This window comes from Carassius auratus, chromosome 31, assembly GCF_003368295.1.
Source record: "Carassius auratus strain Wakin chromosome 31, ASM336829v1, whole genome shotgun sequence".
Lineage (NCBI taxonomy): Eukaryota > Metazoa > Chordata > Actinopteri > Cypriniformes > Cyprinidae > Carassius > Carassius auratus.
Window position 1 is genome coordinate 7,567,657 of NC_039273.1, and position 16,174 is coordinate 7,583,830.

The window sequence follows — 16,174 nt, forward strand, 5'->3', positions numbered from 1 at the left end:
TTGGAACAGCATAAGGGTGAGTTATTAATGACATCATTTTCATTTTTGGGTGAACTAACCCTTTAATGGATGTCCTGGAGAGTGGATTACTTGTTGATAATTTTACAAGCTGTTTGGACTTTCATTCTGACGGCACCCATTCACTGCAGAGAAAGTTCTCACCATGCACTGGTGAGAAAGTTTCAAAATCAGTGTGCGGATGAATAAAAAAATTAATCTACATCTTGGATGGCCTGAGGATGAGTAAATCCTAAGGAAATTTTCATTTTTTGGTGAACTACTCCTTTAACTCCTAATAAATATTAAATGTTTTGTTAGTAAATAGGAGAAAAAAATACATAGTGGTTATATTATAAATACACATTATAAATGGGATTGAGATATTATAGATATAGGCTACTTAACGTTATTTCATCGAGATGTTTCGATATAATAGATAAACCAAAAAAACAGATACCCAGAAGATTACACAACTGTGCTGAAAACATGAGGTGTCAAAAATAGAAAAAAGATCATTTAAAAAAAAATGCTGTAAAGTTTGTCTTGTAAGGATATGTTATGGTCGCCTATGTAACAGACCACACATTTAGGCCAAGCAGCAGCATATTGTGAGGCACAACGAGGTCTGATGTCAGTTGAGCTCTAAACATTAAAACAGGTGTAAAACAAGATGTTATACAGTTGGTACTGTACCGGGAAGTCATACCGCAGTCCAGCGACTTTCATGCTTTTCTGGTCAGCACAATTTTCATGTCTCGCGGGCTCCACGAGGTAAGACTGCGGAATTATTGATCAACATCGCCCTCTGGAGCAATTAGAGCAAAATCGCAGGGGCGAACAAATAAAACTAAAACTAGAGCGACATCATCAGGGTATTATATGTACTCCACAACTCATAACCGGAAAGAGAGGTAGAGCACCACTTGCAGTATTTTAATCCGGGTTGCCTTTTCTATTATACAACTTTTCTTCATGCTTTTCGAACATAACATTTGCCTGCTGACGTAACTGTTAATGTTACTTCTAGATACTCTGAAGTGAGGAAAAAGCTTTGCCGAAACCCGGGATCGAACCAGGGACCTTTAGATCTTCAGTCTAACGCTCTCCCAACTGAGCTATTTCGGCTTATGAAACGACAAAATAATAAGAAATAATTTATTAATTCTCTATATTTTCCTTATTCATAATTACATAAAAAAAAGTACTATGTTTTAGGTGCTGAATCTGAAAAACACACGGAAATGTGTACTTACCGCTTCATGTCAAATTTTTTTTTAAACACTTATTTACAAGACACAATTTACAAAATCTCTTATTGGGAGACTTATGGGCAGAACATATATAAACACAATTAAATTAAAATTGATTAGTCAACATGGGATCATGGGATTCAGCTTTCTGCTAGTTATTCCGCCCACACGAATCTCTCTCTCTCTCTCTCTCTCTATCTCTCTCTCTCCTCCAAGGTGACTTTCCCCTTGCCAAGGCAGTTCTTCTTTGTTCTTATGTAAGTCTACAGAAGAGAGGACTGAGGACAGAACGAAGGGAGAGAAAGCAAGGCACAGTCAGTGATGAAAAGAAGATGATGGCAGTGAGTGGAACAGATGAGATTAAAAAAGATGCATGTGAGAGAGAGAATTGAGAGAGAAAGCCAGAAAGAGATTTTAATGAATACACGACAGTGTTTTAATGTTGCATACAGTAAGAAAAATATTTCCCACCAACCTTCTCTCTTTCTCCTTTTCTATCCTTGCTGACGAAGGCTCACAAACAGAAGGCATCCATACTAATCAGCATACTTGAGTTTTCCAAATTAAAAAGGGAGAGTGTCAGACAGAAACAAGGAAGGTGATGGGGATAATACGCTGATAATGCTACTTAATATAAGAAATTTGATTAAGTACATTGATTGTCCTCATTTGGAAATAAATGAACAATTCCAAATAGGCCATTTTGAATGCAACCATAATAATAGCCTTAATTCGATGTTTGTATAGGCATGTTCACGTGCATGTGCATTATTCTGAATAATATAAAATGTGCTCAATAAAATAAAATAGCTGTGACTGCGAATTAAGCATATTTAGCATAAACTCTGATACATTAGTGTCAAAAGTATGTATGCGCACTTACCAAGTACCTTGGAATAAAGTGTACACTACTGTTCAGCAGTTTGAGGTCACACAATTATTTATTTATTATTAAATGTGACATTTTAGAAGAAAAAAATGCTATTCTTTTGAAATACCTATAAATCAAAGAATGCTGAAACACACACACACACAAATACACACACACACACACACACACAAAAACACGTATCATGGTTTCCAAAAAAAACATTAAGCAGCACAACGGTTTTCAACTGTAAAAATAACAAGACATGTCGCTTGAGCAGCAAATAAGCATATTAGAATCATTTCTGAAGGGTTGGTTGGCAATGAAGACTGAAATAGTGGCTTTGTCATCACAGGAAGACATGACATTAAAATAATATGTAAACTGTAATAATATTTCAGAACATTACTGTTTTTATTATTGATCAGTAAAAGCAAGAATAAGAGACTTCTTTCAAAAAGATTTTAAAATCTTACCGACCCTAAACTATTAAATGGTTGTGTGTATGTATACATGTATGAATATGGTACAGACAGTACCATAGTACTTGTCATGATCCATTCCCTGCTCACCACAAGAGGTTGTCACATAAGCCACTCAGACATTACCCCTGGACTCCATTTCCCAAGATCCCCTCTGATCACACACTCACCTGTTTCCAATAACCCAGACACTATAAAAGTTGCACTCTCTTACATACAGCTGCTCAGTATTGAATAACCTATAGCTGCCATACCAAATGCTTGCATTCTGCTTCCTAGTGTTGTTGTTCTGACCCTAGCCTGTTTATCTCACCTCTGATCATTTGCTGCTTGCCTTTATCTATTGCCTGTGTTGGATTATTCTCTTGCCTTGCCCTCTGGACACTTTTTGCTGGTGTACAGTATGATCTTTGCCTGTCTGACTATGATCTTTTTTTATTTATAAAAAGCCACAATTGGACCTTGCCTATACGACCCTCATTGTTACAGTTCTAGCACAATATTTTTAAAGTAAACCTTACACATTGAAATTTATAGATAGCAGCAAATCACACAATATGTCCACTAAATCAATATTAGAAAAGCACACATTATAATTTCTTGTTTGCAGTGGTAGGGTGATGTGAAATAATTGTCAATCAATTATGGAAAAGTAGAAGCAAGGTGTTATAGACCTGCATTAACCTATGTGGTCAAAGTTATGTCCATGTCCATTAAGTCAGGCATCCACATCTGTGTGCAGGGTCCCGTCCCCATTATCGGCCCTCCAATTATTAGGCTCCTGCAAATGTCAGCGTGTGTCATCAAATATTAATAAGAGTTAATACGTTCAGACTTCACAAGTGGAGTGCAGCTTCTGTCCCCGATAATGAGGAATGAATGTTTCCCACTCGCTACACACATATTGGCTGAACCGCAACAAAGTCTTTAAAGATTAATAACATTTAAGGTCTCTGAATCAGGTAGAGAGACTTTGAAAGGCTACCATTTCACTGATTGAACAGGTACTTTATTGAGTATACCTCAAATGGCATTTGATCTTCTGTGTGAGACTGCAAACACTGACGGAGACAGAGGAGGTACTTAATTGCCTGTTTGACTTTTATCAACTGGGATGAAGTCAGTCAACCTTTCTCAGCATGGACTAATTGTATATATTAAAGCAGTCTGCACTTCTTAATACATTCACATAATGAAATGACACTACCACCAATTAACTATCAGAGCTAGTGGCTCAGACTGATTTTTAATCAGTCAAAATATACAGATTAGTATTTACATATTCAAACTGCCCTAACAAACAGCAATTTCCTTTCAGAAAGAACAGGAAAACTCAGAGTGGAGTCAGAATGGTGTGATTTTAAAACAGTTTGATTTCACTTGCGTTAAAATGATTTTCATTGGCAGAGAAAAGAAAAAATAACACAAACTGACCAAATTTGGTCAAGTTATATTAACTTCAGTATATTATATAAATTTTAGAAATGTACCACATCTGCCATTATAAAAACTACAATTAAAAAATATTATAAAAGATGTATACGTGAAATTTAATGTTTTTCTGTCAGAGGTATGAATTTTGACAGCTAAGGTTGGGAACAAACAAAGCAAACAAGCAAAGAGGCTGAATCTTTTTTATTACTTTAATTCAGACTTATTGCTCCTCTATTATAAATTAATACAATAACAATCTCAATCTGAAATAATATACAGCACAAGATATACATTCAGTATATGGGACACAAATAAAATAAATAGATTTTGACTTTGTAAAAGTTGTTTTGTCAGTATTCTGAAACTGAATGAACCAGTACACATGCCCTTGGTAGAGCAGAGTTCAAATTGGCTGCAGTTTCAAACCACAGAAATATTAGTGACTATTTACATCCCTGATCATATACATTAATAAACACAATGATATAGAGAAGCACAATGTAAAATATGTGCACATGTATGTGTACTGGTGGACAGACGGTTACTTTTTACACCACACAATAAATGCAAAAATGTAAGTACTAATTTATATGGATCTCATGCGATGCATAACCTGGATTTGGTATTTATTGCACATGGCCTCTGGCAGACTCACACCTGTAGGAACGCTCTCTCAGTCTTGCTCTTTTCCCTAGCACCATGGGAATATTTGTGCTCTACTTGTTAATTAGACAGTGCCCTGTTGACCTCAGAGTTCAGTGTGCTTTAGAAACCCTATGCTGATTATTTGCCAATAATACAACAAACTGGTGGATAATAAAGACCTACCAACGTCATTTAGTTTCCTTTATAGAGGTGAGCTAGTCACACATATCATCTAACACATCTAACACATTAATGGTTTCCAGCACACACCTTTTACCTACAGTCATAAACAGGCCCAGACGGAATCTGCTGACTTTCTCTTTTTCTTTGACATTTTCTACACAGATTTGTGGGGAAAATCGGAGGAATAGATTTAACCTGGCCTGTAACCACAAGTCCCCTCAATAATTAGATATGGCCAAATTGTTAACCTCAGTATTTGATATCCTTGATGTTGTTCTGCTGCGTTCCATTACCACTCCTCTGTTTGTTGGTAGGATAACAAAAAGTTTAATTTTTAGACTAGTCTGCATCAGTGGGCTAATAGCACTTGTCAATGTCCAAAAAATTGACATGGCCAATCAAATCAAAGAAGGCTTCATTGTTCAAAGAAGATGAGAGCGAATTAAAGTATGATGCTTCTGGTTTAGGGGTGAAAGAGTGTGAAGACGCAAGTAGCTAAACATATGAACTTTTATTTTTTCTTAACTTATATGATATATCTTAACTTAAATATTAATTTCACCGTTTTGAATTTATTCATGTAATTCATAACTTTATGTTGACGAGACAAAAAATATTAACGGAGCTGTTTTCAGCATATTAGGCAGAGAATTTAGCCTAAAGTATACTTGTGCGTGTTTGCAACACAATCTCATTCGTAACTATTTAAAAAAAATCATAACTATTTTACATTTTGTTAACTCATATGAGCTCCTTTTGGCATTTTGCAATTTTCGTCATTAACACAGTTTAATGATGTCCATGATCAGCCCAATATTTCTGTCCACACAGACTTTGTGAGGACAGCAGCACACGTCAAATGATTTGATATATGCAAGCACTTGAAAAGAATCTGTCTGTCTGTTGCACGCTCAACTGTACCTCAGCCTTAAGTGAATGTGTGCATATTTTAATATAAAAATATTATTTGCAAATAGCTCAAATTGATTACTCTACAATAAATTCTAGTCCTTTGTTTTTCTTTGTTCCCTTACCCAAAGAAAAAAAAAATGTTTGGTCCCCTCCCCAATGTTCAAAATACAGTTACGGCCTTGGATTTAAACATGGTTAAATATGTTAAATGGATCTGAAAATATTGATATTATCAGCTGAAAGCATAATTAAATCATCCAAAATCTCGAATAAACTAAAACAAAAGGGAATGACGGACGAACACTTAAGAATGCACAGATTCAGATTCCGTGTGAGCCTAGTTATAAGTCACAGACATACAAACACTCACTCTTTAACAGCCTCTGTCAGGCAGCGGTCAGTAGCATCGCTGCAATCTGCCCTTTGCTTGCGGCGGATCCTGGTTTTAGTGCGAATACGAGTCTGCACGTTTTGCGACCTCAGCCTGCGCAGACGAGTATGCAGAACTTTGCGCAGTTTTTGCCGCGTGAATGCATACAGCAGCGGATGTAGCACTACCGTCCAATATCCAAGCACAAGGAAGCAGAGTCTCAGGCGTTCTATCCAATCAGAGGGCCCGATGGCCAGCATGAGAAGGGGCATGATGGAGAGAGGTGCCCAGCATAGCAGAAATGAGAGGATGATGATGACAGACATGCGAAAGACTCGCCTTTGACGTTCCCTCCTATCACGGTGGCGACGAACCGCTCGACGCAGAGCCAAAATGGCAGATACTGACGCTCCCACGCCCATGCTGGGTGGACCTTGGACGGGGGCGGGGCTTAGCTGAGTGGTTACCGTAGACACAGTGGGCGTAGGGCTCAAAGGCATGGTCACTGATGATGTAGCAGGGGTAGGGACGTGGGGGCTAGTTATGACGGACATAGATGTGGCAGGACTCAAAGGCGTGGTTACCACTGAAACAGTGGGGGTGGGGCTTAAGGGTGAGGTTATTACAGACACAGTAGGGGTGGGGCTAAGTGGTGTGGTGAGTGAGGGAGTGTTCGTCTCAGTGTTGATGGTTACTGTTGTAACTGTATCCGAGGCGATAAGCGGCCCAGTCGAAAGCGGCGGTGGGGAGATGGGTGTGTTTCTCGTTGTGTGATCCGGCGACCTTGTTGACCTTTTACGGCGTAACCAGAGGCGTTGTACAGGCCGCTTGCTGTCTCGATGGGGCCTGGGTGTGCGTCCAATGCGGATGTGCAGTGCCTGAAGAATTCTCAAGTATGTAAACAGCATCACAGCAAGAGAGCAGAGAAACACAGGAACCTGTAGTAACAGATGAGCCTGTAGAGATCCCCCCCACTCTGAACAAAGCACAGTGCTATTGGAGTGCACAAACACCCCCTCACCTTGCCCTGAAACAAACCCCGCCTCCACGAATGGTAGGAGAGGTACGGCTAAAGAAACTGTCCATACTCCAACAAGTAAAATGGTTGCCCTTCGAGGTGTCAGCAGGCGATTGGCTGGCCGGACACTGATATCATAGCGGTCTAAGCTGATGAGAAGAAGGTTAAGTGCGGTGCCCACACAGGCGAAACTGGCTGCCGATTCGTGGAGACAGCAGAGAAGGGCGTGGTGAGGAACCGAGGCTCCACCAAGGATGAGGAGTGTGGCGGTTACTGGCAGGCAAAGGAGACAGAGCAGTAGGTCAAGGGTGTGCAGGCTGAGTGTGACGGCATGACTGACAGACTCCAACAGGCTGCAGTGACCACAGTATAACACCAGCACGGTCAAATTGCCACCAACCCCCAGGAGCAGCTCCAGCATCAGCACAGCACTCACTGTAGCCCGGAATCCAAGCCACGCCCCCTCCTGCTGTGGAAGTCCAGGCCCCACGCTATCTTCAGTCTGTAAGAGGGACAGACCGTGGCCCCCAGTGAAGCTGCCATCTGTCTCCATGGACACCATCGCCACACGCCTTCAGGCATAGTAACGCCAGCCACTCCCACTGGCCATGATCCACCTGCTCAGGTATTTTCTTGAGGCGTTGATAAATGATTGACAGCTCTATGATGGGAAGACAAAAACAGAATGAACCACGTTCTGTTGTTTAATGAACAGCCCAAATTTTATAGCATAAAAAAAAAAAAATTACATTTAAAAGGTTAATTCACCTAAAAAATTAAAATTAAGCCATTAAATACTAAAGTCATCTTAGGTGTATATGACTTTCTTCTTTCAGACGAATCCAGTCAGAGTTATTTTAAAAATTGTCTTTGATCTTTTAAGCTGTTTGATCCCACTCAGCGGGTGTTGCACTGCACAGGTCTTTGACAAGTTTAATAAAAAGTGCATCCATTAAAAAAGTGTCTCAAACGGCTCCGGGGGGGGGGGTGAACAAAGGCCTTCTGTAGCGAATTGATGCGTTTTTGTAAGAAGAATATCTATATTTAAAACTTAATAATCACTTTAATCTAGCTTGCACTCACAGTTCTGGGGGAATTATGTATGAGATCATCTTGGATAATGAACGCGATATTGTGTAGCTTTTCAGTGATCTAAGGCTCTCTATATTAAATGCTGTTCGATTTGAAAGCAGGTGATGGCGATTTAGCGGTAATCATGGAACCAGATTTACTGACTAGATGCGCATGATCATATCGTTAGATATATCGCCCAGTAGGGATGCACCGAAATTTCGGCCACCGAAAATTTTCGGCCGAAAATGGCCTTTTTGGTTTTCGGCCGATAGACTTTTATCACCGAAACAACACGGCCGAAATGTTGTGATGACGCAAACAGAAACCGCGACCTGCACGTGCACCTGCATAGCGAAGACCACGAGCTCCCCGCGACATTCACTTAACACCAGTGAGAACATTCTCTCTCTCTTGAGATCTTTTCGGATCCTCTGCACTTCATCGCGAATGTGCTTGATCCGCGTTATAAAGACCATTACTTGTATGCGGAAATAAGGCAGCGCGCACGAGAAATGATCCAGGCCGCGCTGGATGCGGAGAACCCGCGTGGAGACGGAGAAGAGCCAAGCGCAGGAGACAGATCAGAGCGCAGAAAAAAAGACTGGTCTCTGCACCAGATGAGGGGCATGCACCATCGCTGTCTGATATGTTCAGTGGAATTCTGCAAGAAAGTGCCTCAAATAATAATAATACGTTGGCTATTTTGTTCTTAGGCTACTATATATACACACACACACACACACACACACACACAAACATACATACATAATATCAGATTGTAGCCATATTTATGCTAGATTTCTGCTTTAATTTGATAAAAATGTTTATTTATGCCCTGGTCCTATTTAAATACACTCTCTCAAATATTTCTCAAATGTCAGGCAGATTACAAGCTCAACTGCTCAACAGCTAGATGGTTAACTGTCTGAAGTCCCCATCCCCAGAAGTGATAACAGTCTTGCCAACTGGAGAAGTAATGCACTTTCTAGTCCTACAGAGAAAAATTTCAAATGCACTTCACCTAAATGCACTTTGTTTTTATGAGAGAAATGTTCATTTTAAAACCTTTCTGCAGGCTAGTAGGCCTGTACATTATTATTAAATATACACATGAGTGGGATACATTTTTAGTTTGAATTTTATTTTATACTGTGCTTGTTGCAATGATTGTTGCAATGTGCTTAATAAATATTTGCATCATTTGTAATTATGTATTTTTTTTTTTTTTTTTAATAAGTTATGTAATTGTAATTATCTTTGAAACTTTAATATTAATTTATGCAATTGCAATGTCTTAATTTTAGTAAAGTTAGTACACGGTCATAGCAATAAATGCAATGGTACTAATAATTCACATAATTTCTTTCGGTGTTTCGGTTTCGGTTTTCGGCCTTGGATTTCTCTTTTTCGGTTTTCGGTTTCGGCCAAGAATTTTCATTTCGGTGCATCCCTATCGCGCAGCCCTACTCACCGGTGCATGCGCAACACTTGCCTCATATGTCATTCCTCCGGAACTGCATCCATTTTCCAACAGTGAAAGCAAGCTATATTAAGCTGTATATTACATTTTGAATATCGTTATTTTCCTTTCAAAACACATCGATTCGCTACAGGAGCCCTTTGTTCACCCCCTGGAGCTATGTGAGACACTTTTTTTTACTGGATGCACTTTTTATTAAACTTCTCATGGACAGATGCAGTGCAACACCTGCTGAGTCGCATCAAATAGCTTGAAAGATCAAAGACAATTTTTAAAATAATGCAGACTGAATCCGTATGAAAGAAGAAAGTAACATACACCCAGGATGTCTTCAAGGTGAGTAATGTATGGGCTTATTTTCATTTTTGGGTCAACTAACCCTTTAAGAAATTGTATTTAAAAGCATTTTTGGTATTTATTTTTAGTGCTTTATTTATTTATTTTTTTACAAAAATAAATTCAAATGTAATATCTATCTATCTATCTATCTATCTATCTATCTATCTATCTATAAAAGTTTAAAATGTATATAAATGAATATATATATATCATTTTAATATATATATATATATATATATATAAATACATTTGTAAAATAATTCTTATAATTTAAAAAAACTTTTTAATGTTTTATTTGAAATTTATTTTGATCATTTCAAAGTTGAATATCTGGCAGTTGAATATCTGGATATTAATATTGGTGCATCCCTAGTAGTACCATAGTCAGTTACATCATCGTCACTCTTTCAAGACTCATTCAAATGCAGGCTGGGACTAAGAGAGATTCAGAAATGCAACCAACCAAGCACTGGCATCATTTTGGTGGAAGAGGGGTATGACTTGCCCTTCTGAATTTGTAATGAGGTATTGATCTAGCAGGACTGGACAGTAAAGATGATTATGATGTACATGTGAGCAATTGTGTATGTGTAATTCTGCATTCCTGCACACATATAAGTTTTTGTGTCCAACAAGAGAAGTACTACGACAGTAGAATTACAGCACACAACGATCTCTCACACAACACCATGGACACAAATGATTGCCGAAACCTTGATGAATTTGGCTATGGACATTGCAGTGTATAAGGACTGATTTATCATGTTAAAGAAATGGTTATTATTCTAATAAACTCGAAATATAAAATACATGCCATCAACACAAGCAGATCTGAAATTATAGGCTGCGCAATCACAGCAGCCTGCCATTCCCCCAAAAAACAAAAAAACACATAAATATATAAATAAATAAATGAGTTCGACTTGAGACTGATCCCATTTCTAGGATGGTTGTTACTATGGCAACTGGTCTACAGTTTAAGGGTGGTCAAAATACAAAATCTGAGACTTTCTGCATCTGTGGCTGTTCAAGTGGGGCTCAGACTTTGCCTTTTGAGCACATCTGCGATAATGACCGCAGGAAGAAAGTTTTGATGTTTAACACAATGAGACTGCAGAAGGGTGGGGGGGGGGGGGGGGACAAAGATTTAGGGCTTGGATTCTGTAGTACAAATGAATAACTGAAGCTCAACATCTAATGTTCACAGCAGTGAGACAACAATAAGTAAGACTGACTTTTGTCAGAAATGGCACATCACGGCATTGTGTGTAAAAAAAAAAAAAGGATTAGTGAAAGAGAGAGAATGAGAGATGAATGGAAAGTGCAGGTGCACAATGTGTTGTGAAATCGCTGGAGGAGTTTGTTTCTACCTCCTACCCTCTATCCATCATTACATTATGCTAGACATCCATCCATCTTTCTTTAGACTAATGCTGTCTCAGCTCTTTCTGCCATTTATCAGACTATTTCATTACCATTGTTTTCCAAGCCAATTTGTTCTGTCCATGCTAGTTTGTACCCTGTTAAAGGAATAATTAACCTGAAAATAAAAATTCTTATTTTTTTTTGTTTTGTAATTTTTACTATAGTTTATATATATATATATATGTTTATAGTTTACTAGCTAGTTTTTATTTCAGTTTTAGTTATTAGTACATCAAGTTAAATCAAAGAAATGTTGCTTTGGCTGCTGAATTTGTTACATTTTGTTATGGTTTTAGTTGTAGTTTTGGATGACTAATAGCTTGTTCCTCATTCTGCATATAAAATTGCCATATTAAGATGATCACATGATGAGATAAAACCTGTAAAGCCTTGTCAGGTTTTTTCCAGATTTCTCCTTTGTGTTCCATAGAAAAAAACAGTCTGAAATGACACTTGTGTGAGTAAACAATCACAAAATGTTCTTATTCCTATTCAAGAGCAGAGGCATTCAAACCACATATTTATCCAACAAATTGCACATATGCATGTTATAATGAATCTGTTGGTATGTCTCTGTGCACAAAAGGGTGCTACTGTTGCATAGAGTCAAAATTGATTTATAATGAGCTATATTAAAAGTGGAATGAAAATGCAAATGCATTAAATTTGTTTACAGACTCTTTGGAAATGAAAGAGCGTGACAGCACGTGAAACTACAGTCGCTACAGAGGGAAGAACCAAAATAACTTCACATCTAGGAGCTAAAATAGCTGATGAACTAGATTCCTCTTTCCTTCCATACACATTCTTAACACATCAGGGCCACTTATACCTGCGCCACACTCCATTGTTCCTCACTGTTGCTTCATGTCCTAAAAACAAGCTGTAGCTTTTAATCTTAAGAGAAATTTAAACACACCAGTCTCATACACCCTCTTCTCCTTTTTCTTCCTTCAACTGGCATCTTGCCGCCTGATCTTAAGTGCATCTGAAAATCCCTTTGACTGTAATCTTTGAGAATGTGTGTGCATGTGGGAGCAATATGATAATGTGTGTGATGAATGTCAAATGCTTGACGCAGGCATATTTAACTATTTTTCACTAAATAATTTGCTGGAGTCACGTGTCTCTGAGCATGTGCATGTGCCCAGTTGTGTTTGAAATCATCATGATACCCTCATGCAAACTGAACTCTCATAAGCCTGAGAGTGCAAAGTGACAGATAATAATGGCTATACAAACTAATGAAAAAATGTGCAATATAGCCATTCAAATGACATTGAATTCCATATGGCTGACTGCAGATTACAGGCAACACATGGATTAGCTCGTACACAAATCGTCCGTAGTGTCGACATAGCCCGCATATGACATTGCTGCCAATTCTTTTTGCAGTGTTAGGAATATTAGTAGTCGAGTCCAGATCAAAAGACTGCTGATTTTCGGTTATCATTTATATTCCCATGCGCGCTCTGCCCAAATGTATCACTTAACACCCAAAAATGAATGAAGAGTGGTGGTAAAATGGAACCGAATGGCAATTAAGTGAAAAGATCAATAGCCTTGTGAGTAGTGGGAAGATGCATCTAGGAGGTTTTTTACTCACCTTGTCCCGCGCGCCGGGAAACCCCGCTACATTCCACTGCGGTCCGTGGAGCGCGCGCTCTACTCTGTCTCTCACTCTACTAGAGCGCGAGATTCCTAGGGGCTTCAGGACAGTCCGCTGTCAGGTACGTGCCCGGAATAAATGTCGCACCTTCAGCGGTGCTAAACGGTTATAGAAGTCGCCACTGTGCTTCTATGAGTACCCATGAGTGCCGCTATCCTGTGTACCAGACGTACGTACTGAACCCGCTCCCTCGCGCATCCACACACGCACACACACAAACAAACAAACTGCAGTCTTCAGTTGTCCGCGCGATTCTTAGAAACCTATTTATACGATACGGTTTATGTGTGGACAACATTGTATAACTATGTTCTATTACTAGCCTATATATATTTTTTATTTATTTCATAATCGGCATTACACTAAGCATGCGAGCTGTAAACATTATGTAAATATGAGTTTAACCCTATAAAGGGCAAGACCATAAAGAGAAATCAGAAAATGAATTTATTGCTATTTTCCATCGTCTTAAGACATAGTCTTTTTTTAACATGAATTTTATTTTAGATATTAATGTGTGTATACCCCAGGATACGTCGCCCATTTGGGTGTATAAACTGACTGAAAAAAGAATGCTTGTTAGGCAATGCGTGTTACAACATTTTAATCAAATAAAAAACAACCACATTTATTCTCTCGTAACTTAAACTAAACATTATTTGTAAAATTCTGTTGAACAAGTAAAATGCCATTTATATTTATTACGCAAATTAATTTATTTTTGTTTTATTTATACCCTCAAATGTGCGATGTATCCTGGGGTGTGTGTAATATATATATATGCATTTAAAACATTCAAAAATAGTGTATTGTGCACTTTTACATTTAAAAGTATCTACTGCTATATGAACAAAAGTGCAATAACATGCTTAGCAAACACTTAATCACCTTATTAACAAATAAAGTGATTTTTACAGCAGTATTCCTTTTACATTGTAGCAGTTAAAATATTTATAGTAAATCTAAATTTATAACATTGATGTAATTAAATTATATACAAAACAAGCTATTTGTCACTGCTAGGATATTAACTATTTTACAGAAAATATTTTATAGTTTGTTACAGAAAAACAAGTTATGTTTAGAGTCCAGAGCCTTGATCAAAACATCAGGCACCTTCCTGTTAGAGACCTGCGCAATCGCAGGACCCATTGCAGTAGAGTGCGGTAACACATGGCCCTCTCACAATATATAGCTTTACATATCTATCGCTTTTGCCTCTCAGAAATATCCAGGCAATCATGCAGAATTGAACTTGCCCAGCCCTAATATATATAAATAATGAGTCAATATTTACAGTGTTGAAACTTGTTCTTCTAACACTCTGGCTGAATATTAGCTCCACGGCCAAATCCTGCCTGGATACTGATGGCCATCGATTCTTACCTTATTAGTTCTCGGAGTTGATCACAATTTTTGAGCCTCTGTTTGACCACTCGCCTTGTAAGACTGACCACAGGTTCTCTATGGGATTGAGATCCGGGGAGTTGCCTGGCCACAAATCCAAAATTTCAATGTAATAATCTCTGAGCCACTTCTTCATCTCTCTTTCTTTGTGACATGGTGCTCCATCATGCTGGAAAATACACGGATCACCAAATTGCTAATGGATCATTGGAAGAAGTCGCTCTTGCAGGACGTTTTGATTCCATTCTTTATTCACGGCAGTATTTTTGGGCAAAATTATGAGAGTCCACTCCCTTGGTTCAAAAGCAACCCCACACATTGATGGTCTCAGGTCTTCACTTTTGGCACATCCCAGGACTCATGGTAGCCTAGTGGTCACCTCCAAACAGTCGGCAGGGAGCTTACTGCAGTACAGTCCTTGTAATTCCTGCAGAATTTCAGTCTGTCCTTCATGTTTTTATTGGAGAGAAGTGGCTTTTTTGCTGCACTTCTTGACACCAGGCCATTGTCCAAAAGTCTTGGCCTCACTCTGTGTGCAGATGCTCTCAAACCAACGAAACTCTCTCCTTGACATTCCTTATGATCTGGTAAATGGTGTTTTAGGGGTTATATTCTTTGTAGCTATTTCCTTGCATGTGAGGCCATTTCGATTTAAAGCGATGACTGCTACACTTATTTCTTTGAAGGTAACCATTGCTAACAAGAACATGACTGGAAGCACTTCTTCTCTCCTTTTATAACAATCAGTCTGCTCTTACAATCTAGTATGATCGTGATTTCACCTGACTAGTACTCATTCACACTTTCACATGTGCTGTTGATATGATTAGTCAATTAAATGTTAGCTGGTCATTTCGTGTCAGGATCAAAAAACAGTGAATTTTTTTGTGTGGGTGTGTGTGAAAAGTTCATTTTTTGACCAATGAAGCTTTTAGCAATTATTTAAATACATCTGATCACATAACACAATAATCTAGAAACAATGAAAATGAACATCACAAAAGCTTCTGGACTGCAAACTTTGCAAAACACAAAATTAATGTCACTGCCAAAACTTTTGGCCATGACTGTAAAAAAAAAACATAATTTTGTAGATTATGAAAAATGTAAAAATTAAATTAATAAAATTGCAACATAAATGTAATAAGCTTACCATTAACAACTACTTTTTAAATATAAAAATCCCCTCCAAATATTATAAATATGTGAAATATATACTTTTATCTGAAGATCTGTAGATTTCTCACTACAGATGGTCATGTTGAAACCCAGAAATGAGACCTACAATTTCCCTCCCTCTCCCTACAGCCCCTCAGGATACGTTGTCCTTTTTAGGGTTAAGTACACTGTAAAAATATTTTTGAAGTTGTAAATAAAACATTTTATTGGAGTATGTCTTACAAGAAAATTCTACTTCAGTCTTTCTACTTCAAAATTTCACATATAATTCAATGTTTACTTGCCGATTCTTTTCAAGCAATTTCTAAATGAAAATAATTTCTACCCATTGTTTTCCAGTGTATACGTTTCCTCTATGAACTCTAATGCTCAGCACAATAATGAAAAGGCAAAGACTGCTTTTCAATGTCAAATTCAATGTCACCTAATCTTTTAAAAT

General features: G+C 38.1%; 2 protein-coding genes and 1 non-coding gene across 3 annotated transcripts in view; all 3 read right to left on the bottom strand.

Moving 5' to 3' along the window:
* The window catches only part of LOC113050380 (inositol hexakisphosphate kinase 2-like), a 39,116-nt gene extending 38,318 nt beyond the window's left edge, over positions 1-798 (bottom strand). Inside the window, exon 1 of the mRNA XM_026213296.1 lies at positions 694-798. The gene's annotated coding sequence lies outside the window, so the exon portion shown is untranslated. The remainder of the gene's footprint in view (positions 1-693) is intronic.
* Positions 799-1,052: 254 nt separating this feature from the next.
* Positions 1,053-1,125, bottom strand: trnaf-gaa (transfer RNA phenylalanine (anticodon GAA)). Its single transcript has one exon. It is a non-coding gene; the product is annotated as a tRNA-Phe (tRNA).
* Positions 1,126-5,943: 4,818 nt separating this feature from the next.
* On the bottom strand, positions 5,944-13,413 carry LOC113050379 (probable G-protein coupled receptor 22). Its single transcript, XM_026213294.1, has 2 exons — positions 13,087-13,413; positions 5,944-7,823 (listed from the first exon to the last, which is right to left on the bottom strand). Exon 2 carries the CDS (start codon positions 7,722-7,724, stop codon positions 6,141-6,143), a length of 1,584 nt encoding a protein of 527 aa, XP_026069079.1. The 5' UTR covers positions 7,725-7,823; positions 13,087-13,413; the 3' UTR covers positions 5,944-6,140.
* Between the last annotated feature and the right edge of the window lie 2,761 nt (positions 13,414-16,174).

Excerpts from the sequence above, each read along its gene's own strand:
- LOC113050379 (XM_026213294.1), bottom strand. The coding sequence starts at position 7,724 with ATGGTGTCCATGGAGACAGATGGCAGCTTCACTGGGGGCCACGGTCTG.